The sequence below is a fragment of the Corticium candelabrum genome, chromosome 7 (genome assembly GCF_963422355.1).
Source record: "Corticium candelabrum chromosome 7, ooCorCand1.1, whole genome shotgun sequence".
Lineage (NCBI taxonomy): Eukaryota > Metazoa > Porifera > Homoscleromorpha > Homosclerophorida > Plakinidae > Corticium > Corticium candelabrum.
In genome coordinates, this window is record NC_085091.1 from 3,072,964 (window position 1) to 3,100,623 (window position 27,660).

Sequence of the window (27,660 nt, forward strand, 5' to 3'; positions counted from 1 at the left end):
TGTACCTCAGAGTGTCAATTTGCTGGTCCAACGAAGTGTCGCTTGCTGCTGCCAGTCCTGCATGAGACCCGCATGAATCCAGAAAAATCTATAGCTATTGTGAACGCTGTCGATGCAATAGCGTATCTCTCCGGCACAGCTTGGGGGATAAGCGTAATGACGTCTTTGAATTCCTGACGATTGGCAGTGTGATTGGGCGTCAAAAGTGGCCTCTAGTGAGGAGTCTTTTGCGATCTCCTTATACAGCGCAGAAAAACTGCAAGCAGGGTGCATGTCCCTTGGAGTAGGTCGAGATAAACTGCCAGGATGTAAAAATGACGCACTGCAGAAAAATGCACTCTGATAGTTTCAGACCTAGAAAACACGGGAGCTCGGCCTGTTGCTTCATCTACCGTTGATTTTGACACATGACGTTATCGCTATCATTTCTGTATAGGCATCACACTCATTACAGAGTTCAGTCGCAGTATCAGAGAAGCTGCAAATTCAAGAGATGCGCCTACTGCCGTCTATTGCAAGGCAGTGGTAATGAGGGAGCAATTTGCATCCGGGAAATTTACGTATACATGTACTTTCAAAATTCAGAGTAAGACTTACACTTTAATACCAAAACAATAGAATGTATTGATTTAAGGGTTATGTAATGGTTTGATCTAGAATAGAGCATTCAGTCTGTATATATGTTTTAGCCTCGTACCCAAGCCCTCTTGCGCACCGACGTCGTCATCACCGTACACACACAGAGACGGCAAGCGCTACCAGGCTCCAAATGTTCCAGAATCGTACACAAGCTTTCCGATTCGTATTGTTCTCGTAGCCTAGCACAATAATAAAGCGGCTCCTACTGTCTGTTTCCCGTAAGTGTGAACTTTGAAAATCATCAATATCTCCGCTGTTTTTTGGACTTCCGCGATGATCTCGGTATCGTTAGAAACCGCTAGGTCTGGCATTTCTGTTTATCAAATTATCTAAGCCTTTCCTAGGAACGAAACGGAAGGATAATACTTTTTCATATCAAAGACAAATGGGTGGAGCAATGGTTATTATCCAATTATCATGTAAGACCAACGGATCAACAACTGGAACCATTTAGGATAACTGAGCTCTTTCGAGCTCCTAGTGCTCTAATGAGCACACCTGGTGTGACCTATACTTCATTACTCAATTCCGAGTTCACACTTACGGGGAATAGACAGTAGTGCATCCTTTGTCCAAGATACATAGGTCGACTGCTTAATTTATCGGATCTCACAGCATTATTTAACGTAAATCGAACTCAGGATCGAGTTCGCTTTGTGAATGAATCTCTTTCCGTGCAGTAAAATGAGTCTCTTTCCATGCAGTAGCGAAATGTAAACAGTGAATGTATGCAATGGGCTAGCACAGCTAGCATAATTGATGGAAGGATGGATTCATAATTAAAAAAATAAACAGCATTTTGAGAAAATGATGGGTATTTAGGGATGGGTATGTACTTAATCGTGCTCATCTCCTACATCACAATCTTCTTAATTGCAATGCAGCAGTCGTGTGTGACACTCACAGTACTGGATTGTGATGTAGGAGATGAGCATGACTAAGCACATACCCATCCCTACATACCCATCATTTTCTCAAAATGTTTTTTATTTTTTAGGTAAAAAGATTGTGATGTAGGAGATGGGCGTAAATGACTTAAGTACATACCCATCCCTACAACTCATCATTTTCTGGAGAGAACATCACGTGATACAGTCCCGTTGCTATTCTCACGCGGTCGAAAGCAAAGGGAGGCCTAGTGTCGAGGCTAACACGGAAGTACGTAGCAGCTGACGGATGTACGTAATAACACTGATTACATCCCTAGGCAACTGCCATTACCTAGGGTTCCACGGAAGAGACACACGCTTACATGCACAGAGAGTCAGACAGGACGCCGCGGCGTTCAACATAGTCGTACATGTTCAACTACACGCAACTGTAAGCAGCATGTGGCAGCTAGACTTCCAAACGGTAGTCACATGTACACACGTGACCGGAACAACATGGCGTTGTGGGAAGCACTACGTGGAATTGCATGGCAGCAGTTGACTGATACAAGGTGACTTTGCACATTTCTAGCTGTTGGGTCAGTGCAATTCTTCGGACAAGAGCGAATCGTTTGGTGTGACTCTCGTCGTTGTAGCTGCTTCAAGTGAGGCGCTAGCCTGGCTGACAAAAGTGAAATGTGAAATGTGAAAAGTGAAATGTGAAAAGTAAAATGTGAAATGTGAAATGTGAAAAGTGAAATGTGAAATGTGAAAGAATAAATTGGGTTTTTTTTACTTGCCGATAGCTGGCTTCCGATGTGCTTGGTGTCAGCGGTGATAGTCTGGCTACCATTAGGAACGTTCGAAGTTGAGCGCTACGTGAGTCCGAGATCTCTGTAATGAGTTCTGAGAGATCCGGTTCGGATGCGTTTGGCCACTTTTGTATGGGCCGCCATTTTAGATTCTTTACATCCCTACGTCGGGAGTGCCGGTAACACTCCCTGACTAAGGACATGAAAGTGTCGACGTTGGTGACGTGAGGTGACACTTATACCGCATTCACACTAGCAACTTCAGAACCAAGCTAGTCCAGATAAATTTTCTTCAAGATTGTCATTACTTTACTCTAGACTCAAACTACTTAGTAAAGGCCTCGTTTTGATGCCGCCTTTGGCCATTTATGTCACTTCTATACTTGGCACAGTTCTGAAGTCTTTAGTGTGAACATGATTCTAGATGACGTTGGGTGACCTTAAGTGAAGAAAGTAGACGAGGTAATCATAGACCCTGTCGTTTCATACGGAACCGGGCACAACGGCACGAGAGGGTCTGGTACGAGGCTATATATATATATATATATATATATATATATATATATATATATATATATATATATATATATATATATATATGTATGTATGTATGTATGTATGATAGATAACGTTGTCAACTACTGCGCTTTTAAACTAGTGTGTGTGTGTGTGTGTGTGTGTGTGTGTGTGTGTGTGTGTGTGTGTGTGTGTGTGTGTGTGTATGTGTGTGTGTGTGTGTGTGTGTGTGTGTGTGTGTGTGCGTGTGTGTGTGTGTGTGTGTGTATGTGTGTGTGTGTGTGTGTGTATGTGTATGTGTGTGTGTGTGTGTGTGTGTGTGTGTGTGTGTGTGTGTGTGTGTGTGTGTGTGTGTGTGTGTATGTATGTATGTAGTTCCTGGTTTAAAAATAGTAAGAGAGGTAGCCGAGTCCAACTATAGGAGATGAGGACGGGGCGTTAGCAAACTTTGCGAATCCGAGACGTTCTAAGCTTGTATCGCCCTTGCTTGATTAATTACTTATTAATTAATTTAGTTAGGTTAATCAATTTACTTAAAATCTTTCAAATAGCTTCACTTTAGTGACAGGTTGCTGTGTCTTAGGCCCGTAATCACCAATTTTAAAGTGGTGGGGTTGGAAATCAATATTAATTAATTAACTAATTAATTAGATAAGAAATGTTTTTACTAATATTAAGTATCTGAATATCTCTTATGTTGGAACCAAACATTATTTAGCTAATTACGTTACTTAAGTCTCTCCGACAAAAGGGACATGTATTAACGTCATCACGATGTAATTAAAAGAAAATACATATTTAAGTATGCTCAATTCCAAAAGTTTGAAAATTGACGACTGGCAAAAGTTGAAAAGTGGTAGGTTGAACATACTCTCTCCAGTGAATACGGGCATGTATCTGGAACGGAATTACTCGATCAATTTCTGGGCAGAGGATATGATCTCGTGATCTACTCGCCTAGACCAATCAGAGAGCGAGCATGCACTACTAGATACAAATACTCATAGGCTGTGTCAGGCAACTAGTCAGTGCTCAATATCAGCTACAGACACGTTTGTGTTTGTATACCACTGAACGACGATACGCGAACTGCAAGGCAACAATCGAGTCTCTACTTCCCGACCAGTAGGGCGCCTACAGTACGTTCTACTGATTCTCCACTACAGACATGGCATTCCCGTTTCTGCCTTTGCCCGCAGTAGTCCCTGGCTCGATACGTAGAGATGGCTTTTCTGCTGAAGACTTTCGCTACGCCGAAATGGTGAGTCTGTACTCGTTTTCCTGTTCTACTACGCCCACATGTTTGACACGTGACCGTGTTCAGATGTATCCCGACGTTTCACGGAACGAGATCAAACTTTTATTAGAGGCAGAAGTAGCAGTGTCTCAGTCTAACTGGAAGGAAGCTCAACAACATTTGAAAACGGCTCTCGAAGCTTACAAACGTCATTTCCGCCTCGATCCGTCTTTCGATGTCATTCACGATCACCCATTTGAGCAGAAAGTCCGTTACTTGCTTGGACTGACTTCTTATCAATTATTGGTAAGTTCTAGATCATATTGCTTGCGGTCATAGGAGTGGTGTAGCTTTGGTGGGTGACAGAAGATACAGAGTCAGATGATCTTTCTACCGACAAAATCCATTTTTATTTTTCATGACTTTATACGCAAAGCTTTACTAGATTTTGTGACTCAGTAACTAGCAGTAGGGCTAGCTATTACGTCACTAAAGTCCGTCCACGAATATCGCACGCCTTGGGAAAACCATGGAGATGTAGGCATGCAGTGGGACGTCCCCAAGACAGGGCACATTTGTAGGCGTGGTCATAAGAATTGTGGACTTTACGTACGTACGTGTGGGGACCTAATTTTATATAGTATATACACCACAATTTTTCCAGTCTGGATCTACTACTGATTCTACCGCATCAGTCAATTAGAAGCCATTTGTAAAGGAAACATCAAATAAACTATTTTCTAGTATGAGAGGATTGAAGGATAGTCATCCTATGGTGACCTATTAATGACTTTGGCCAATATGGCGGTTCCTTTAAGCTGTAATTTTTATCCAAACGAGTCGCAACCCACTTTAATGAAATGGGTGTGTCCATAAGAGTGGGCGTGTTTCATAGAATTGTGAAGTTTAGCCTCCTCGTTTCTAGAGGTCACGCTATGCTCTTGCCCAAAAGCAATTGTGCATACCATCATCAGATCTGCGAACACATCTATTCAAACCTGCCAAGCATGGCTTTACAATTACCTATTTTCTGTTGTGCACTCAAACTAATTCCACCCCTACCAGCTAGGATCATAGAGCCCGCAGGAACTATGGCTAATTACATTATGCACGAGCCTTCATGTATGCCTGTGAAGAGTTTACGTAGTAAATTAGAAGTTCCGCCCCGGGCAGTCCTGTAGGAAGCATTTCAAAGTGGCCCGGCCTAGCACGCGCTAAGAGTGTATCCAAAAATAGCGCGCCAAGAAAGCAGTCTTCCAGCATGTTGGTATACATAATCTATTGCACAACGGATTCTTGAACAAGTACTCTCGTTTACTGTAATACATGGCTACGCAATGACGTCAGGGTCGCTTAAATCTAAATATATAGCAATTATGTGTCAAGATGTTATACTGTACTTTTGTTTCAACTGCTAGTGTACATTAGCTATGTAGTCATCTATATTTTCAACAGTAAATGTCGCGCAATGGTCAATTGTCGGAAGTACAGGTTTTGAAAGATGATTTAGTCAAACTGGACCGGTCCGTAAGACTGCATGTAACTACTCAGAAGTTTGAGGTTTCAAGTAATACACTGTCATACTACTGATTCCCAAATTCAAGTTGACGTCGCCGTAGCGAAGGATCAAGTCAAAGTTCTACTAAAATATAGAAGAATTTCTTCAACGTTTCAAAATGGCAGCCTTCATATACCTAAGATCTTGCAAGAAATTTACAAGATCTTGCAGAAAATTACAGGAAATTGGAAGAAATTGCAGGAAATTGCAAATTTATGTTCTTACAAGATCTTTGGCAACAACTTCAACCTGGGTTAAGTGGGGTCTATTTGGGAAACACCAAACCGGCAGGTGAGCCCAGCGGGGTACATGTTTCTGTGTAGTCCACTCGGCGATTAATGTCTAGCCAATTTGACATAGATTGCAGGCATGACAACACACCTAGTGGATACCACCAGGAGAAATTAAGCACTGAACGTCATCCTCAACGGACCGTTGGCAAGACCACAAAAACTTCCCAGCGACTGAAAAGTGTCATAGTCTCATGAACAAAGCTAGAGAAACACGAGGAAGAAAGACACACAAGTTTCATAATTTACTGTCGTCGCTAGGGTTCGTTTGAATCATCAAACCATGGAGTGGTATCCATTGTCACTAACCACTAAGCCACGGCTTATTATTTTGTCATACTTAACCAGATCAGTCTGGTTTTGTAATTTTTTTTGGAAGCACCGAAGGCAAACCCTGATCAGAGGTGCGTAGACAGTCATGGCTGTGTAAACAGAAGACATGACGTTACGCAGGACCCGTTAAGAAGCACTTTTTCTGTAAGTGCTGCAGGTTGTGATGATCTGGAATAATGGCCAGCCACTGACAATGTTAGGGCAATGGAACTGCATGTTGGCCGGGTACCACCCTACTTTTAGAGAATGGACTTCCACCAGTCACCGATAGGCGTACGTTTTCGGTTAAGGGTCTGGCGAGTTGTATACACGGCTCTGCCGACAACCAAAGCCGTCTGCCGACAAACTGTAGCCTCGGAGTCCCAGTCGCGGTAACACCTAATCGTATATACGGGCATTTGAATTGTGGAAGCTGTGAGCATGGTGAACTGACTTATCCTCTCTAGAGAACTTTCATGACAAATGTAACCAACCAAGACGCTTTTCGTTTCCTCAAAGAGTTTGCATGGAAACAGTCCAAGGTGAAGAGAAGCTTCCAACCTTCGCAGTTTGACCGGTGGACTTGGCTAAATGTTACCAGCTATACATGCAGTAAGTGAGAGATCTTTCAGTTCACTTTGTAGACTCGAGCTATTTACAATCCACCATGACTTAAGGGAGGCTAAACAGTCTCAGGACTTTGCATGTGCACAAAGAATTAGCTGACCAGGTAGATTTTTACTTGAAATATATAATGAGTTTGTAGGTTTTTCAGAGCACCGGCTCACTATGTTTGACAAGTTCTGTTCAACAGATAGCGATAAGTAGGTAGAATGTTGTATGCATTAGTAAAAGAGTTGTGGTTTAGGAATACATGATGAAGTTGTATACTGCAGAATTTTTTGCTGTTATGGTTGTATAGTAGAACCATTCAGATACAACTATTATTTTTATCAACACTTTCTGTAAGAAAGGGCGTGCCCTCTCTACCTAGTTGCGCCACCCCACTTGAAAATTACTTCTGTCGTCCCTGACTGCAATACCTGCCCAGCGCTCTCAACACTTCTGGAACAACCAGTGTCTGACACTGCCACATGCGGCTTATCTGTACCCGCAAATCACTGTATTTCGTCAACTTCTCAGCTTGATTACTGAGGATGTTGCCAGCAGCAGGACAGCTGATATCACTAAGAAGACAAGTGTTTGTCTTCATATTTCTGAAAATAAAAGTCAGGACGATTGGCACCGATCTTTCTAGCAGTAGGGATGGCTGTATCCCTAATCATAGTGAAGTTTTCCGTCACCATAAGTCTATCAGTATGATGCTGAAACCATCTGTTCTCCACTGGAACCCCAAAATGACGACAAATGTCCCAATTGATAATGGAGGCCACATGTGTGTCGTTATGCCCCTTCATAATGGGCAAGTGGGGTCTTTACCCCTTCTGGGCGCCTATTTCCTGATAGCACTGCACTGAACTGAATCCAAAGTGTCATCTACGGATATGATATCACCATTATCTCATGCAAATGAACAGTCCTTAGTGAGAACAGAGACTGATTGAACAAAGGAGCCATTTTCAAGTGATTAGCAGACTCATGATCCTTTGCTATCATTGACACGACATGTTTGCCACCACGTGCAGCAGGTGCCATCCTGACTGAAGCCATGCAAGGTGACACATTGTCAAGTAAAGGCGTGATAACTGAACTATCAGCTGATAGAGCAGAAACCACATCCAATGCCGACATCTGCACACCAGGACAAACATCAGTCGTAACAGATAGCAAACCTGAGACGGGCTTTTCGTCCTGTGCGGCCACGCGTTTAATCTTTTCCAACTCTGATTCAGTCAGACTTCCAGAAGTTAGGAGATATCGCTTCTGGTTTGCCAAACGCTGCTCAGAGGCGTCAGCCAGAGAATGATTTCGCTCACACCACAGTTGATGCATGGGTTTTCTGAAAGCAGAGAATTTGCACGACAACAGCACGTTGTAATAACAAACATCACTTTCCTATTCATTTGTCGCGTCCATTTCCGTCGACTTGCAGCATTGCCGCTCCTGTTAGCCGAAACACAAGATTCACTAGGAACGTGGGCATCACAGTAGTCTCGTCAGCTGGATTTGACGCCGAATTTAAATCCGACGCAGCACTAGAGATGGTTCGACCAGTCGCCCTACGCCCAGAACTATTCCTGGTCTTCCGAACAGCTTCAGTGATTCCAGAAGCCAACTTTTCGAGCCCTGTCCTGGTTTCCCGACAAGGAACGCGCTCTTCAGCTATCTCTGAGACGAGCGATACAGCTAGATGTCCATCGTCCATCAATATCCGGGATATTATTATTGATTTTATTACTGTTTTTGTTGTTGTTTTGTGAATATTAGTTTGGAATGTGTTGTTATAGGTGCCATTTGAAGCTCGTGAGTGTCTGGGGAGTGCGCATCAATTCCAATCTCAATTTCAGCCACACGAGGCTTTGCGTTGCTGCTACCAAGCGTTGGATATTTACACAAGCGCGATGGGATATGAAACGATACCGTCAGAATTTGAACAGCAGACTCGTTTAGTCATGGCGCAGTCTTCCTTCCAACTGGTACGTACCGCTTGTGCTAGAAACAAACTGTAGGAGAGAATAAAAACAATTAGCAAGGCTTAAATTGATTCAGTTGTCTTTTTGACGCGTTTCTTTTGTTGCAGAATATGCCGTCTGACGTCATACGACATGCAACACGTGGTAACCCACTATATTCTGTGATTCAGCGTTTCTGTCTGATAATCGACTTGTGATTTAGTGATCAGTACGGACACCACGTCACCCCTTTTTGCTGCCTTTCTTTCACTCAGAGCTGAAGCGTATGAAAGGAAAGGTGATATTAAAGAAGCGTTGGGTGATATCGAAACTTATCGCGAAATAGATCCCCTGGTTAGTTGACCTACAATATATTAAATTCAAGCAATTGCTAACGGCCTTGAATTGATTGCTGTCTGAAGGACAAATACCACATTGAAAAGCACATCAAATTACTGGATCGACATAAAGTTGGGATTGAGATTGATAAGTAGTGACGTAATCTCTTTGGTGTATCTAGACGTTTTGCTGTAGGCTGAAGAGGAAGTAGAGCAGCAGAGACGTGATGGTAGTGAAAGTGTGCAGCAGAATCAAGAGGAAAGTCAAATAGAAGAAAGTGTCCGCACAGATGGAGACGTCGTTGGTCTTGCGTCTGTTGTTCTGGAGAGCAGAGATGGAACAACAGGCGCTAAGGGATCAGCTGTGAAGGTAAATGGAATTGAGTTTGTGCTGGTGTCGTGCGCAGAATTGTTTCTAAATGTAATCGGCCTGGGCTCGATCAGTGACGGATCTAGGATTTGCTAGATGGGAAATTTAGATGGATCTCTTTTGAGATGTAGGCGTGTTTTATAAAGCTTAGGCTGCAGACCTGTTACGCGGCAACTGGCCCCAGCCATGACTGGTTCGGGTCTGGGGAATACAGTTAGAGTTAGGGTACGGTTAGGGTTAAGGTACTGTTAGGGTTACGTTACTTTGAGTGTTATGGTACTGTTAGGGTTAGGGCACTGTTAGGGTTAGTATGCTGTTAGAGTCGGAGTTAGTGTTATGGTTAATTTTCGGGACCACTCGCGACAATATCGGACAAACTATGGCACCACAGCTTGTTCGGGGGGGGACTATTTTATGGCAACCACAAGTGGTTTTCTGGACCATTTTTAAGGCGGTGGACCAAATATAGCATGACAAACTAACAACAGTTTCACCAACAGTTTTCTACATGCCATGCAAGTACACCGTTTCAATAGCCTGACATGAAAACGCCTACTTCGTTAGTACAATATATAGGAAAGCTGTGAAGATAGACGGCCGGAAAAGTTAAGAAGAAATTGGCTCCTACGGGGTTACGTGTTCCCTGTCTCCGCCTGGATCTGCTACTATGGATGAGGTAGGATTACTATTGCCTGCTCGTATGGTCACTAACATGCACAATCGAAAGCAGTATACATACTGAGTATTTATGTTACTCGAATTTATGTTACAACAGTTTGGTATTTAGAATATTATTCTGCTCTCTGTCTGCATGATGTTGTTGTTTAACAGCTGCTCTGTTATCACTTAAGCATACCGCGTAACTTTTCTGGTCTTCTAATTGCTAGAAGTGTACACTCTAGTCTTTACCGCAAATGGTCTCATTCTTACGTAGAGACTAATTGGCAGCAGAAGGGACTTGGTCCCTGTACCCCAGTACAGACTATCCCGTATAGAGTAGATTAAGCATAGAATACACTATGCGAGAATAAGATAAATATCCGGTCACTCTTCAAGGAATACTTGTAAACGTCTTCCTGTTACATTGTGCCACAAAGTTTGCAAATATTTAGCTAAAGGCTATGAATAATGAATATAATATCTAAACCACAAAATTATTCAATCTCGTTAGATACCTTTCTCTGTTAGGGTACTAGTATGTGTATATAAATGATCAAGTCGTTGCCTTTGCACGAACATGTAAGCAAGCATGACGGGACGCATTTTTGTTCACTGCGTTGCGTCGTGACTGTTCCAATCCCGAGCCGTCACGTGTATAGAAGCAGTTGTTCCATACAGATCAGTGAACCTATTTAACCTATTAATCAATTATATATAGTTGTCTCTAATTGTTACCTGACTGTAGTATAGCGTAGTCGTTTAGATCTGCATAATGTGCAACAACCTGGTCTGTATTGTTTTGTAGCTACGTCGCCAAAGTCAAACGGGGCCTCGTCAGGAGGCACCTGATCTAATATCAGAATCACCAATAGAAGTAGCAAGATTAAAACCTCTAACGCAAGCTCGCTCTGCATCAGATCAATCGACCTCTCCTGCATCGAGCTCTAAACTCTCTAAGTCTCGAGAATCTCCCATTTGCCAGACGTCAGCAACTTCAACTGCAAGTCGTAAAATGGCAAAAGTACCATCATCACGACCGACTCCGTCGAAGCCTCAGACAATCAAACTAAAACAATCAGAAGACAGTAGAGCTGCTGAGGCTAAACTTTCTTCTGCCACGGACTGCAAGGAGACATTAGAGCAACAAACTGTAGCAGAGAGTGACGTAATATGATTTTGTAACGGCATGCATGCAACTCAGTTATTGAAGGTTACCAACTTGATTTCTATTTGCATTAGGCTGACAAAGATCAAGAAGACACTTTGCCTCATTTGGAGAGACAGAGCAACCAAATCTGGGCAAGTGACACGCATGTTTAGTCAGAACGGATAACTAGCTAGATTGATAAATTAGGTTTGCATAGATACCGCCCGAAGCTCTTTATTGCTTAAACATGGGAAATTGTATGTACGAAACTATTCAATTTGAGAAGGCGGCTTCGTTCTACAAAGAGGCACTCTCTGTATTTCGTAATCTTACTGGCCTGTGTGAGATGACCACTGATTTTGAATTCGACTTAATGACGGGTATAGTTCGTTGCTATAAAAATATGGTCAGTATTGTATAGATAGCACACCTTGCCATTTGATTATTCTCTGTGTGTGTACGTAGAAACAACAGGAGGAGGTCATCAGATATGCGTCATTAGGTGAGACCTATTGTATAGGATCCGCGTTTATCAGACTGGCTATAACATGTTGAATGTTAGGAGATAAACTTGAAGGGGTTGTGTGTCTAATGCATGTATACTAGACTCGACCGAGTCTCATTCCGTCCTCGTCATTCCCCATATTGTCAATACTCAATTCAGAGTGACATACGGGGAACAGCAGGGGTGGAAGAGACTGGCTCGAGGTTACACGTATACTCGTAGCCGCTTTTAATTGATTGTGACGGCCAAAACTAGACCTTGGGGTAGTGGCCGTTTATTTCTTACGGTCACTCTTTTCAGAGTGCCAGCAAATATCACCTACTTGTTCATGTCATGTGACGTTGCTGTAGATAGTGAGGTGGTGCGATTTCATGTGTGAATGGAGTTTGTCATATATATATATATATATATATATATATATATATATATATATATATATATATATATATATATATATATATATATATGAAGACCGTTGCCGTGGTATTTTCTTTTGCGTTCATGTATATGGCGAACAGAAAGGATTTGAGGAACGACTTGATGGCAGTTAAATGTGTGTGTGTGTGTGTGTGTGTGTGTGTGTGTGTGTGTGTGTGTGTGTGTGTGTGTGTGTGTGTGTGTGTGTGTCGATGATTACGGGTATGTACATGGATATGACAGCCTAAAGTTTGAGTTTTGTTGTTTTTAATTTTTAGTGATTGAAAAGGGGCATGGCGATCAGTATGCTCAAGAGTGCCTATACTATCGCGGTGTAGCGTATGAAATGAAAGGTGACAACCGTGACGCGTACCGAGACGTCATCGAGCTTCTTCGCTACAGCCCTAGGGTATCTTGATAAAGTACAGACCATGCTAAGTGATCCCAATTTAGTATTATGTCTACTTTTACATATCTGCAGCATCCAGAACTGTTGACACGGAGTGAAGTATTGAAATCTATATTGGTAGACCTTTGTAGTAGCTGCAGCTCAAATCTAAACAATAATGACAATAATGACTATTATTATGTATTAGGGCATCAGCTTGTCTCGTCAACCAGCTGCAGCTCCTTCTCGAACGAACATGGGCAAAGCAAAGAACAAGCGTTCTGGTCTGAGTGACAAGACATCGTCGAAAGATTCTGCTTTAGTTAAGGAAATGCAGAGTGAGTCTTTAATTGAAAGACCCGTTCAGACTGCTGCCACGAAGCCCCCGCCAAAAATGAAATACAACCGGGAAAAGAAGGTAAAAAAGAAGAACAAGAACAAGAAACGTAGTAAAGCAAAGGAAGGATTTGGAGGAAATCCCTCGACTTCGTCTAATGATCAGCAACCTTCAACTGAAAAATGCGACGCTTCACAGCCTTCTCTAGAGGACGGATATACCAGTAGTGAAGATGAAGATGAAGAAACTCCACATGCTGCTACTTGTAGTAGTGCAACTAAACGACCGGATGAGTCTATTGGAGAAAGATTATATTTCTTTGCACAATCGACACCATCTGCTAATAGTAGCAAAAGACAAACAGCAGATAACGAAGATGCAACAAAGTCTCAACAAACGAAAGGAGCTTCTTTGCCTTCAGAGACTTTGAAATCGCAAGTAAGAAAACACTCTACGTTGCCAGAATGTTTCATTTTGGAACGAGTTATGTTATTCATTGCTCTGATTTCTACAGAGAGGACTTTCTGGTTCTAAACCAAAAAGAAGAAGCAAGGAAATAGCTGAACTGCAACAGAAGCGGCAAGATGCGATACAGCAAAGAGTCGAAGAGCACAACGTGTTCGAAAGCACAGAACGAGAACAACGAGCTCAGAAACGGAAACACGAAGAGCAACTGGTCGGATCCAATTTCTGGTTTTAGAGATTAATATTTGAACAAATTGTTGGTATGTAGGCCAAAGCAGCTGAAAAATTGCAACACAAAGAGAAACCATTAGAACAGGCACAAAACGAGGCATGTCACAACGTTTCAGTTTTTATAATCATTTATGTAATTGCAAGTTGGTATTCTTTGAGTTCTATAGGTCGCAAAAAGACCTGAAAGTATTGTCTTTCAAGACGAAGCAATGTATGAAAGAATGCCCAGTAAGACACAAGCCAAATCTAGGTCTAAGGCAAGGCGTCAACGACAACCATTATATGTTGTAAAAATTCCTGGAATCGTTGATGTCAGAAATTCTCGGAAAGCAGGGATTCGCACTGCAAGCTTATTGCCAGCAATACTGACTGGAGGTCAGCAGCTAGTAGTGAACGAAACGGCTGTCTCGGCTCTGACGTCAGATGAAGAGAAGAGCAAAGATGACAAAAGCTTTACAGAAAGGAGACGCAAAGGAGTGACAGAGGTCACGGTTTCTTTTCTCTGTAAATGATTATCTAAGACCAAATGACGTCACAATTGTTTTCTTTTAGAAATCGTGGGAATTAGAAAGATTTAGCGTCCTGCTTAAGGTAACCATGCTGCTATTATTATTGTTAGTGATATCATATCATAGTGTTTTATTGTGTCTTATCAGGAGACAGGTGATCGTATCATACGCTCCGGTATGTCAGGGTCTTTGTGATTGTACTTTCTCGCGCTCATATGGCATGGCTCTCTTTCTGCTTTCCTCAGTGCTACATCGCGGTACTTCACAAGCCTCATCTGCTTATTCAGAAACTCCGTCCGAATTTCAATTTAGTGAGGCCGTGTTGCGGCAGGGAAAGGTGGTGTGTTCAAAGTGTTTTAAGAAAAACGCAACTTTGAAGGAAAAGGACTCCGTACTCAAAACATGTCCTGTTCATCGAGACACTGCATGGAATTCAATGTTGGTGTGGCCTTCAAAAGCTGGCTATGTTCCGATTCGGTCGAGACCAAGAAACGTTATCGTGCATTTTACTCTCTGCCGGTATCGTACTCGTTGCCATCTCGGTGAGAGATGTCTTTACCCGCACAGCGAAGAAGAACTGGAAGTGTGGACGCTGGACAGAGATGGAGGTAAACTCCGTAGATGGGAAGTTGCCTTACGCTTTATTCAGTTTCTCTGTTGTAGAGAGCTGGAAGTTTCGACATCCAAAGAAACTGTATCTTTGTGAAAGGTATACTTTAATAAGTGAGATTTGCAGTGTTCTCCCCAGGATCTTTTGGCGGCCAGCTCTGCCTTATTCCAGGCAATTATGCTTTTAGGTAAAGTAGATCATCCAGATGCCAAGACTTGAGGATCTCAAAGTAAGCTTATTAAATTAATGAACTAAGAGAGCGGGTGGCATCTAATTGTGCGAACGAATTGTGCGAAACACTAATTAGCACTTTTACACCACTCATGCAGCCCTAACCATGCTTTCGCAGCTGGTGTTCACGTGCAAGTTGGTATATACGTGTACATGTCAGCGAAGTGCACGTGTCATGTCGGCGTCGCAGAGAACTATTGAGTCTTTCTTTACGAGCAACGCTGTCGACGAGAAAAACACCTGCATTGTTGAAAGAAAAGGAGCGGCACTGATGAAGCACAGGACGATTGGAGTAGATCGCCAGTGACTAAATGATTTCCCATGGCTTCTGTAGTGAGGCAGCAAAGGAGACACTGTCATTGCTGTGCTCTATTTGTCGAAAGACACAATCTAGGACTAAAAGATTTGCACTAGGTAAAGCTATTTAGATTGATATCCCATGTAAAAACGATCACTGCCAAAGTCTACTAGAACATGAAAGCTGCTCGTGCCATGAATCCGCTGTCTCCATAGAAGCAACCCGCGCACTGTAGAGCGAGGACGACGAAATTTCTTAGGCTTGACAGAGTGGAGCCTCATTGATCTGTAAAATATAGTTTAAACTGCCATTGGGCGTGGCATTGGGTAACGCCCACTTTACGGAGTATTTCGCTCTGCCTTCTAAGATTTCTGGGAGAACACTCGATTTACTTAACTTAAATAGAGGAGTCGCAAGAATTTTGGGAATGTTTAGTTTCCGGGTGTGGAAGCATTGTTCCTCTGGTCGTAATTGTGAGTACGCCCATGGGAAAGACGAGCTAGACGAATGGCGAAAAAGAAAACATATATACCACAAACATCTGAAAGGTCGGGACGAAGACCCTAATGATAGAATTGCTCTACTTCTAAAACAAAAGGTAGCTGAAGAACTACGAGCAGCTCGAGACGGCTGCGGAAGCTTTGAAGACTTGGTCTGAACCGTTATTCTACGTATTATTTTTTGTATTATTATTATATAGTCACTATATTTCTTTCAGATTGCTTTCAGTCCTCCCATGTTTGTCGTTGTATCTTGTGAACCAGACGACATTGTCTACATAACGTCTACCGATTGCACGGACGGCAGTAACTATAAACAATCATTTTTTCTGCAGTTAGATTACTTGCCTGAAGCTGTAAGGTTTTGTGGTGTTTTGTGTCTGTAATTTATGTATTATTGATGCGAGCTTGCGGTTGTTGTAGAAATGTCTCTTTCAAAAGGCGACACTAATTGGAACTTCTGGCTGCTTTACATTTTTGCCTTCAAAGGATTATGTGTTGACCAGACCGGACAATTCAGAAATTGCTGCAAAAGAAACATCTTTACGGAAAGGCAGCCATGTGCTGAAAATCGAGTTTACTTCACTCACTGAGCAATCATTTTGGCAAGACGTACTGCTTGATTTTGGCGTAAAGCCTTATCTAATAAAGACTCTAAGAATTGAGATAGGAAATAGTGAGGAAATGAATTTGATCAAAGAGTTTTATCAACAGATGAAGAATCAGGCAGATGAGTGGACATTTGATGCTGAAGATCTGTGTCAGGACTATATTGATCGCACAAGAATTGACGAGGAAGGCTTTAAAACGAAGCATGCTCTTCCTCAAGATCAAGAATTTATGTCATTGATACATACAGCCTTAAACGAATCCTTGTCTATGGCTAACTACCGCTCACGTTTTCACACTCTTCTCTTTGTAGAAGAGATAGCAAGAGTTACTACTCTTAGCAGGTGACCATGTGCTGCATGTACGTTTGTGTCTGCAGTTGTTCGTGTTTGTTTGTTTCTTTGTTTGTTTGTGTTTGCATGTGAAAGGAAAGTCAATGTTTTCAAACGAAATATTTTTTGATGTAGGTTCAATATACAAAGTACGACGATGAAAATTCGTCAAGATCCCGAAGGCACTTTGGGAGAAATCAATTTACATCACCGCCCTCCATCCAATTCAACGACTAGTGCATTTATTCGTCGTCTTAACGACTGTGTCGTGTTTGAATTAAAAATTCACAAAATACAAGGCGAAATGCTGTCTCTTCTACTGCCACTCCAGTTCCTTATTGACACTGGCATTAAAAACAATTCTTACGTACAAGTTGATTTTCAACTTGCATTTGATAGAACCCACTACATTAACTTACACGACGCTGTTGACTACCTGAACCGTGACATTGTATCACAACGTTTGATTGCAAATCCTCTTCACTCTAAAGCTTGCAATATCGATCTACGCCGGATGGTTTGCATCCGATCTAACCTTAACAGTGAACAACAGAAAGCAGTGCAACGAATTGTGTGTCAACGTGGAACTTTTCCCGTTATTGTCAATGGTCCGTTTGGAACGGGGAAAACGCATCTTTTAGCGGAAGCAGTCCGAATCATTCTTGGTCGCTCCACTGACTGTCGCATTCTGATTTGCACTCAATCGAATCATGCTGCAGACCTTTATGTCACGAAAGTCGACGATTTTATTCAGCAGCAATCGCGTGCAACCGTTCATCTTCACAGAATTTACTACAGACATTACAACCCAAATCGTATTGATCGTAACATTTTCAATGTCGTCTATCGCCATTGCAAATTTGAAAACAATCAATTTATTATGCCAGACAAAAAGACTCTAGAAAAGTCGGATCGTCTAGTCGTCATTACGACTCTTGTTACTTCAATGCAGTTGAGAAAGCTCGAGCTCCCGGAACGATTTTTTACTCACATTTTTATAGATGAAGCGGCTCAAGCTACGGAGCCGGAAACAATAGCAGCTCTCGGCTTTGCAAGTGACAGAACGTGTGTTGTTATGGCTGGCGATCACAAACAGGTATGTCTAGTAATAATATATATGTCTAGTAATAATATTCTTGTATTGTTTTGTAATAACTTGTATTATTTTATGTTCATTGAATGCTGTTATGGTTTAGATTAATCCTCCTATTCATTCACCTGTGGCACGAATGGGCAAGCTTCATTACTCTCTCTTTCGTCGTTTGTACAAAGAATTACCCACTGTACTAGATCTTAAAGTTGATTTAGTCGTCAATTACCGTTGCCACTGGAACATTCTCAATATATCATCTCGTCTATTCTACCACACTGATGTTGTAGACGAAAGCAACGCTAAGGGTCCACAAACTTGTCATCCAAAGTTTCCACCAGTCAGCTTCTGTGCTACGTCTAAAACTCAGTCAAAGCAAGCAGGATATGATGGATCGTACTACAATCCTAAAGAAGCTGAAGCTGTTGTCAAGCACGTAAAGGAAATATTAGATGATTGGCCGTGGTGGCCTTACAAAGACAACGATCTATGTGTTATTACAAGTGAAAGATGGCAGGTAGTTTATTGTGAATTGAAATACTTTGAAACTAGCAAGAGATCTTCTTAATAAACATGTGTTTAGGCTCGCTATGTTAGGGTTCTTCTACGAGACTTTGACAAGAGAGTCGACGTATTGACTGCTGGTGTTGTTCAAGGCGAGACGAAGTCGATGCATCTAGTTTTAGTTGTTGTTGTTAACGTTCTTGTTTGTATGGCAGGTCGTCAGTTCCGAGCTTGCGTCATAAGTACGGTTCTGACAGCAGACGGATTTCGCGAACGCGGCAGCTCGGACGAAAGCGACTTCTTATCAAATGCCAAGCTACTCAACACTGCCATCACACGAGCTCAGTCTCTCGTTCTCGTCGTCGGAGATCCCTTATGCTTGTGCACGTGCGGAAAACTCGATCAGTTATGGCTGCAGTACATTGCCTATTGCCATGACAACGGAGGATGTTTCGGATCGACTTCATTCGAAGAGCTTCAAATGACGTTGGGAATCCTCAACACAAAACTGAATCCGGAATCGCAGGAGTTTTTTCCTGCTTCAGATAGCCCAGCACTTTTCTCTCGACGTGTCGACAACACCATAAGAACTTCTACGGATAAAATTTCAGCGTGGAGTAGCCGACAACAGAGGAGTGTCGCCTACAATAACGATTCGGACGACGACATGGTAGAAGAGTATCGGCGTCGAGTGGCACAAAACAAGATGGAACGCGACGGACTGCAACCGTCTTCTAAAGCGACCGTGCAACCGGTCGAAAAGGGAAGAGGATACGAATGGAAAATTGTCGACCATTCAACAGTTGACGATCGAGTAAAGTACGAAAGCTGGGTTCGATATGAAAAGCACTTGAGAGGAAATGCTCGTTTTGAGGCGATCAAACGAGAGCCAAACAAATATCTGCGCTGTCACCTACGTGTGACAAACGATGACGACGCTGTTGCCGTCGCTAACAGCAAGTCTGACATGGAGATATTGATCAGAGGATGGAAGAGAAGAAATCGATCTTTTGATGGAGAAGAAGTTCTCGTAATGTTAGACGACACGTCTCTTGATCGAAAAGAGATCACGTTGCACAACGGTACGGTTGTTGGTATCTTCCAGGAGGAAAGACCGCGTGAGTGGGTGTGTGTTCTATCTAAACGAGACAAAAATATATTGTTGCCGTTGGACAAATCGTTTCCTTGCATAATCAATCTTCCGCGGAACGTTGAAGAGAACGGAATTGCGATTTTCAATAGACAACCGAGGAGAGATAGGTCTACTTCCATCGAGCCGATTAACTTTATTCCTGTGAGAGAGGCGTCGGACAAACTTTTTATTGTTCAATTTCTAAAGTGGAGAATCGACTGCATGCACCCGTTAGGCATTGTTGTTGAAGTCTTACCTTTTGCTGCGACGTTAGAATCTGGGATAGACATTTTGTCTCGCCAATATTTCCCAATCAGATTGGACGATGAATTGAGTCAACAAGCTGAGAACGACGTGGAGTCATTTTCACCCTTTATTTCAAGTGAGGAGTATTCTGCTCGTGACATGCCGTTGACAAATGCTTTTACCATCGATTCAGAAACCTCCACCGACTTAGACGATGCCTTAAGCTTTGAGCAAGACGCAGAGACCGGGAGACGTCGGGTCTCTGTTTACATTTCCGACGTCTCGTATTTTTGTCGTTTCGGATCGAGTCTCGATTATTACGCATTTACAATGGGGACGACGTACTACGACCAAGAAGGTCGAAGAAAACGCAACATGTTACCACAACGGCTCAGCTCGGATCTCTTGAGCCTTCTACCTGGTGTCGATCGTCTGGCAATCCGCGTTCGTTTCGATTTTGATCGGAAAGCCAAGTTAGTTCGATTTGACTTCAGTCGATGTATTGTTCGCTCAAAGTGCAAACTCTCTTACGAAATAGCTGAAAAGATTATCAGCGGAAGCTTACCTGCCACGATTGACGAAGAATTGGCTCACGAAATTCGACGTCTTTATGATTTGAGTTTTTGTTTAAGGCGTCAACGGTTAGGCGGAACGAGGTACCATTTGCAAAACAGAGACACTGCAGGGTGTCAGCGAGCGCATGCCATGGTAGAAGAGTTTATGCTGCTGACTAACAAAACAGTGGCAGAGAGTTTGATTAAGAAATGTCGCGCGATCACTCCACTAATCGCACAAGGCTCTCCAGACTCTGCCAAAGTCGAAGAATGGATCAAATTATTTGGAGCCTACTTTGATTCCTCGTGTGCACTTAGTGAAATCGCCAACAAACTGATTATTTTTTCTCAGCTTACGACATCTGCTGAAGGTTCATGCGGGTCTATTATGGTATCTCGACGGCAGTGGCATGAAATTCAATTAGCAACAAAGATAGAAGATGACTCTCACCGTCGACATCAGCTACGTCTATTGTTATGCACAGAGTCGCTCTATCCTCAGCTAGCCATAGCGCATACGGGATACCATCGATGTCTTAAGCGAGCTTTGTATGTTTGCGCTGATCACAATGACGAGACGATTCTTCGGCACGATCAACTGGGATATCAATATTACACTCATTTTACTTCTCCGATCCGTCGTTATATCGACATCGTTGTACACCGTTTACTGATAGCTCATGTTATCTGTTCAGAAGACAATGACGGAAATCTCTATACTGAAGAAAAAATTCAGAAGATATGTTGTCATTGCTCGAGAACTCGTGCTTTAGCTCAACGGTATCAGCGAGAAATGGATCTGTTTGGCTTTAGCTGTACAGCCTTCAACAGTCCTGTCCTTACGACAGCCGTTGTACGGTCGGTATCGGCGGGATCGATGGAATTGTATTTTCCCGACTATCCTAATCTAACTGGAAAAGCAACAGAAATACGATTTTCGGCTCTGAATCCTAAGCAGGTTTTGACAGCTGAGGATGGTACTGTAACGGTCACGTGGTCTATTAAAGTTGTTCAGCATCCTTTACTAACTGAAAAGAAGCAATACAGAAACATACTTCCTCACGACGACTACTACAGTATACCGATTTTTGAGTGGAAGCAGTTACTTCTTTCTGCGTTGTCAGAGAAAAGCGAAACCGATGATCTGATTCGGCGTGTCCGGCACATCGAAAACAGCTTCCATCTTCCTAGTCAGTCTTTTGACGCTCGAGACGAAGCTTATTCTAAAACTGACACAGGCAAAGAAGTTATTGTTGATTCAACACACAAGGGTTACGACGACGTCTCCGATTCACCCGATTCGGATGAATACTTTACATGTGATGATGATATGACAATGAGCGACGAGAGTGCAGACGAAGACAAGTTGCAGGGACCTGAACTGCCGCAAAAGAAACTGGTGCAGCGCAGTCGAATGGACACACTGACGCCCTGTCTAAGCGAGAAACCAAAACGGAGTCATAGGAAGCGATTTTGTTCAATATCACAGGAATACATGACCGGTAGTCTCTTTTCGCTGCAACTTAGCGCGCGTATCCGTCGCGGAATGCTGAGACCAGTTATTCAACTTTTTCCCTTGCCGAGTAGCGCACCGACCGCCGTTTGTGTGGAGCATTACAGCAAACCAGCTGATTGCTTTGTCGAGAGTCTTCCTCACGGTCACAATGCCTCAAGAGACCATTACCACGATATTATAGACTATCGCAATTCCTGGTTACCTGTTGTGGACCACGAGTCTGCAACATCTTGTGTCAAGGACTCTTCAGACTACGTGTTAGTAAACGGTACAGCTGTACGTTGGCAAAGGAATTCAGAAGAAATCAGCCCTATCGGGTACATTTCAATGACATCTGAATTTTCAAGGAAATACAGTTTGGGATGTAGGGAAGGTGACTTTCTTTGCTTGCGTTATAGCGACATGGTCACTGAGAAATCCAACTTTTGCGTCGATGGAAGCAAAGTAGATAGCTTGGAAAAGGGAGGTTCTTCTAAAGAAGTTGTACACACAGACACTGATCAATGCGTTGTACACTGCAGAGTCGTCAGCATGGTGGATGTAAAACCTGAAATTAAGGATGCTCCGTGTCTGCAGTTATTGGAAGTAAAGGCTTCTGGCGAACGACAAGTCCTTCCAGAAATTTTGTTTAATAGCGAAGTACCCGTTCTGTGCACCGCTCAATTTATACCACAGACTCTGCCGTTTATGAGAATGAGACAAGCATTGCAAACGGTTTGTTTAGGGAACTACAGCAACGATGCTGTAACGAATCTCTGCACAGGTGATTTTTCTAACGTTTCATTTAACTGTTGCTACAGCGGAAGTACATCAGGTTGTGAATAAGATTGTCCATCGTTAGCGATCGAAGTCGAGTATAATGTGAGTGTAACTGTTGCGTTTAGAGAGTGAAAGAATGGCTATGTCTGAAGGATTGTCGTTGTCTCAATCACGTCGACCGCTGAACGAGAGTCAGTTTATTGCAGTGAAACTGGCCATGAAACAAGACATTACTCTAATACAAGGACCACCAGGTACCTATTTTTAATTCGAGCATACGTGCAATTACTGTTTATTTCTTGGTGCACTCCTCTACCGTAGTGTCTTTCTTTACACTTGTAAATGGAAATTTATTAACTTTTGTTTTATCAGGCACTGGCAAAACAGTGACTGGAGCTCACATAGCGGTTCACTTTTTACGCCAACGCGGCAGGAGCAATGGAATGAGCAGTGACGATAAGGTTCGCGTGTTGTACTGTTGTCCGTCCAATCAGACAGTAGACGATATCACAGGTACTACTATTTGAAGTGTATTGTGGACAGCATTGCATTACTGTGTAACCATGTTTCTCATGTTTCTCTAACAGATCGTCTCAAGAACGGTTCTAGATCAATAAAAATATTACGAGTTTATGGAGAAGGAATTGAAAAGAAACGTTTTCCTGGAGTCTCGATATTTGAAGAGTTTGCTTCTCCATCCAACAAGCAGCTGACAGTAGACACCAGACGACACAAAGACGTTGCTTTGCATTACAGAATTCGTAACAAAGCAACGTCGTCGTACGCAGAGTCTATTAAGACATACGAAGATGAGTTTAAACAACTGAAGATGAAAAAGGAGTTGCCTACCGAAAACCAGATCAGTCGCTATAAATTCATCGTTTCATCTGCTGAACAAGAGCAGATTGATAGGGCGGACGTACTTCTCTGTACTTGCATTCAGGCGGGCAGTCCGAGAATGGCAAAGAAATCTGTTGCTTTGTGTATCGTCGACGAGGCAGGTCAAAGTCTTGAACCTGAAACTCTTGTGGCTATTTCTCGAGCCAGAAGGATTGTACTGATAGGAGATCATAAACAGTTGCAACCTGTCGTGCTGAACAGAAGGATACAAAGTCAGCTGTCTCGCTCCATGTTTGAGCGTATTGCTGAAAGTGCATCAGTGAAGGAAAAGAATCGAGTTCACATGCTAAACGTTCAATACCGGATGGTAAAGAAACCGCTATAGTGCTATAAATTGAGCGCATGCGCATGATCATTACGGTCTTTTTGGTTATCTAATTTATTTATTTATTTATCATTTTGTCTATTTAGCACTACGATATCTGTCAATTTCCATCCGAACATTTTTACGATGGAAGACTCGAGACGGCTTGGGAAGTAGGAGAACGTCCTTTAGACGGAATCAACTTCTGGAATCGCTTATATCCTGAGTCGAAGGTCGGTCGTAAAAGTCAGAGGAGAAAATGTTTTATTCACGTCGAGGGAGAAGAAAGAACGAATCTCGTGTCCGGTGAAGGAACGGGAGGCGAAGAATCGAAGTACAATCCGATAGAAGCTGTCGTGGTGGTAAGCTGACTTTTGCTAATATTTAATGTGACGTACTAATATTTCACTGGAAGAGATGGACACACTATACATGACGGATTGTATGTTGTACATGCGGATGAGGTAACTGCACTTGCTGGTCTGGGTGATGAAAAGGTTTGAACACACATACTCACACACTACTTTGATGGTGGACACAATATGATGTTTATCGTTAGTTACCGCTTTTGTAAATTTTGCGTACATCGACTTTCGACTTTGCATTTCGCTGCCGTTTAACGATTTCTGGGACGGTGTGTTTTCAAGTGACAGTCAGTAATGATACAGGACGAAAAATAGTTTTTATGACATGCAGCTACAAATTGCCCTGCAGAAGTAAGATCTGTACTGCTAGACAATTTCAGTAGAAGGAGAATTGCTACGTAAGTTTCGTATGCGGCAGGAGTTGCCAACTGGCGCTATTGTGCCACAGGCGGCACCAGAGACTGGTCTTGGGCACCAAGCAAGCAAACACTTGGCAGCAAGGCTTGAAACCACTCTAACAGACAGTGACGTCACGACTGTGACCGAAGAGGGGTGATTCCGTAAACACAAAGCTTCGCGAATATGTCAGTCGTCATGTGTCTGTGTCACTGCCTACCTGTCTGTCTGCATGCATGTATCTAGTATGTGTCGTGATGATCCATGCATACGTGAGTATGTATGCATGTATGTATATGTATATGTATAAATAAATGTATATACAGTATGTACGTACTACGTGTGTATGTAGGTAGGTAGGTAGGTACCGTAGCCTCACACCAGTCTTATTGTGGACGTGTCATTTTCATTGGGCACCGGGATTTGTTCCTGATGCCACACCAAGGCACAAGCCTTATCCAAACTCCCCCTCCCCTTAATGCAGTAAATGGCACGCAGTGTGACCTTCTTTATCACGCTCTTCAGATAAACGTCGTAGAGAGAATGAGACGACACCAATGCAGAGCGTCAGACATCCGTGTCATAACTCCATACACAGCTCAGAAAGCTTGCATCGAAAATCTCTTAGCACGGTCACCACAAACCGAAAACGTTGAAGTATCATCTGTCTTTGCTAGTCAAGGTATTGATATTTAAGTGGTATCTTCATTAATACATAATTGTTGCATTGTTTCTCAGGCAGTGAATCCGAGTTCATTATTTTGTCAACAGTCCGTTCTTTACCAAAGCAAGATCTAGTCGATTTTTGCTCTAAGAAATGGATGAGAGAACATTTCGGATTTATTGCGGACGAACATCAAATGAACGTTGCTCTTACGAGAGCAAAGCAAGGCTTGATCATAGTTGGTGTGTGTGTGTGTGTGTGTGTGTGTGTGTGTGTGTGTGTGTGTGTGTGTGTGTGTGTGTGTGTGTGTGTGTGTGTGTGTGTGTGTGTGTGTGTTGTAAAGCTCTCACCTTGTGCATAAATTTTCTGACTGTTTATCGGTGATTTTTGATGTATTACTATTAACTACTTGCCTTCACAGGCAATGGTAATCTGCTCGACTTGCATTCGATGTGGAGAAAACTTATTGTCCATTACAAGATGGACGACTGCTACATGGAAAACTGGAAACAGACTCTCTCACGAGTGTAAACTACGTGTGCACATAATTAATAATGTTACTGCTGTTCACGATTTTGTCAGTGTATATGCGACCATGCCTATGATTAAGTATTTGAACCGCCAAACGGACTCAACAGGAGAACAATAATTGCACCTATTTTAGACATATTTTAGTTTATAGATTATGTGTTAGGCTATGAGATTAATATATTATTTTAACTACATGCCGCCTTTTCGGCTTTTAGAGGTATTGTGTTGCATATTTTTGATGTGTCGTGAACAATATACGTATACAGTGGCGTTGGTTGTTGTCAAAAACTGAAGGAGCCGGCTGTGAGACTTATATGATTATATGATCTCTGTCATTGTTTATATGGTTACATCCATCAGTATTGTTGACGATGGCTTATTGAAGCCAAGTCTATTAATTAAACTACGCTACTGAAGAACACTCGTGGTGGTGAGATGGTGTGTGTGTGGTGTGTGTGTGTGTGTGTGTGTGTGTGTGTGTGTGTGTGTGTGTGTGTGTGTGTGTGTGTGTGTGTGTGTGTGTGTGTGTGTGTTAATCTAGTCATAAGTTGAAATTTTTATTGGCCAATGGATACTTATTAATTCAGGTTGAAGTTTGACCGTTAAGTTTACCTTAGGTGAAAGAATTTACGGATTTTGAATGATAGTGCTAACTAGTTGCAAACTCACCGAATACACCATCCACTGCTTGCTACACTACAGCTATGTAACATTGCTCTTACCTACATAATGATTCTACGTTTTCTACTTATCCTCGATATCCAGACCGGTGCAGACATACGAGAATCGTACCGCAGACATACCAGCATCGTACCGCAGACATACTCGTATCGTACCGCAGACATACCGGTATCGTACCGTAGACATACCGGTATCGTATCGCAGACATACCAGTATCGTACAGCAGACATATAATAATAATAATAATAATAATAATTTATTTTTATCACACCAAATCTGGTGTAGTTCCCTCATATGGGCAACATAAAACACACACACACACACACACACACACACACACACACACACACACACACACACACACACACACACACACACACACACACACACACACACACACACACACACACATGTAGACAAATGGCATAACTAACACACAAAATCACTTAACCTACACGTAAAAATATTATCTACCACATCCAATCCGTTTTCAGGGTAACTATGTCTAATTGTTAGCAAAGCCAGTCCTCTCACTAGTTCATTTCTTGAATCTATGGCCTGTTTAAGAAATTTAGTCTGTAGTATTTTCATCTTAAGAGATGCCTCAACAAAATCTGGAAGTCTTTCCACTATAGAGTCTCTTTGTCTCATACCAAGCCCACGATGAATACCTTTTCGATACGCTGTGTTAATAGACGTCTCTACTATACTTCGTTCAAAATTCCACAAATGACTTCCATAGGCAAGAACTGGAAATAGTTGCCTTTCCATGATTGTCATCCATACGCTATCTTTTGGACAACTTCCACCAAGTCGGCTAATGACACCATTCACAGCAGCATAAAATTTTCTTTTTCTAGCCTCCAATGTGCTCTGTACCATACAGCAACCATTCATAGCAAAGTCCAAATGTGTAGTAGTCGACAGTCTCCTTCAAAACAAAGGAACAATCAGAACATCCATGACCCTTTATGAAACCAAAATTGTTGTTGACTAGACATCAGCATACCATGCAACTTGTCACGCATTATTAGTTCCAGTGCTTTTGATGTTGTTGACGAAACAGCTATTCCTCTGTAATTGTCTGAATTACTGGCATCACCATGTTTATCTTTAATGACTGGAACAACATAAGACTCCAAAAATTGAGTTGGGGCTACAGAATGTCTTAAGCAGGCAGTAAAGGCTGTACTCATGTGGATAACTAATTCAAACCCACCATACCTAAGGTGTTCGGACTCTACTTCACCAGGTCCAGCAGATTT

The 27,660-nt window shown here is 42.4% G+C and overlaps 1 protein-coding gene across 1 annotated transcript; it reads left to right on the forward strand.

The window, feature by feature from the left end:
• Positions 1-8,662: 8,662 nt before the first annotated feature.
• Positions 8,663-26,001, forward strand: LOC134182703 (helicase with zinc finger domain 2-like). Its single transcript, XM_062650135.1, has 33 exons — positions 8,663-8,830; positions 8,935-8,971; positions 9,030-9,160; positions 9,229-9,276; positions 9,341-9,514; positions 10,980-11,339; positions 11,414-11,473; positions 11,539-11,727; positions 11,787-11,823; positions 12,522-12,652; positions 12,725-12,769; positions 12,840-13,406; positions 13,483-13,644; positions 13,702-13,761; positions 13,832-14,149; positions 14,217-14,255; positions 14,321-14,348; positions 14,419-14,781; positions 14,837-14,882; positions 15,748-15,964; positions 16,031-16,168; positions 16,236-16,765; positions 16,889-17,849; positions 17,950-18,360; positions 18,427-18,499; positions 18,563-22,609; positions 22,680-22,808; positions 22,927-23,067; positions 23,142-23,761; positions 23,866-24,120; positions 25,045-25,201; positions 25,258-25,425; positions 25,605-26,001. Exons 1-33 carry the CDS (start codon positions 8,756-8,758, stop codon positions 25,712-25,714), a joined length of 10,827 nt encoding a protein of 3,608 aa, XP_062506119.1. The 5' UTR covers positions 8,663-8,755; the 3' UTR covers positions 25,715-26,001.
• Positions 26,002-27,660: the final 1,659 nt, after the last annotated feature.

What these genes read in the sequence shown, in the direction of transcription:
- LOC134182703 (XM_062650135.1), top strand. Translation starts at nt 8,756, where the DNA reads ATGGGATATGAAACGATACCGTCAGAATTTGAACAGCAGACTCGTTTA. An exon ending in GACGCTGGACAGAGATGGAG is followed by an intron (nt 14,782 to 14,836) that starts GTAAACTCCGTA and finishes TCTCTGTTGTAG; the next exon opens with AGAGCTGGAAGTTTCGACAT. An exon ending in TAAACGTTCAATACCGGATG is followed by an intron (nt 23,762 to 23,865) that starts GTAAAGAAACCG and finishes TTGTCTATTTAG; the next exon opens with CACTACGATATCTGTCAATT.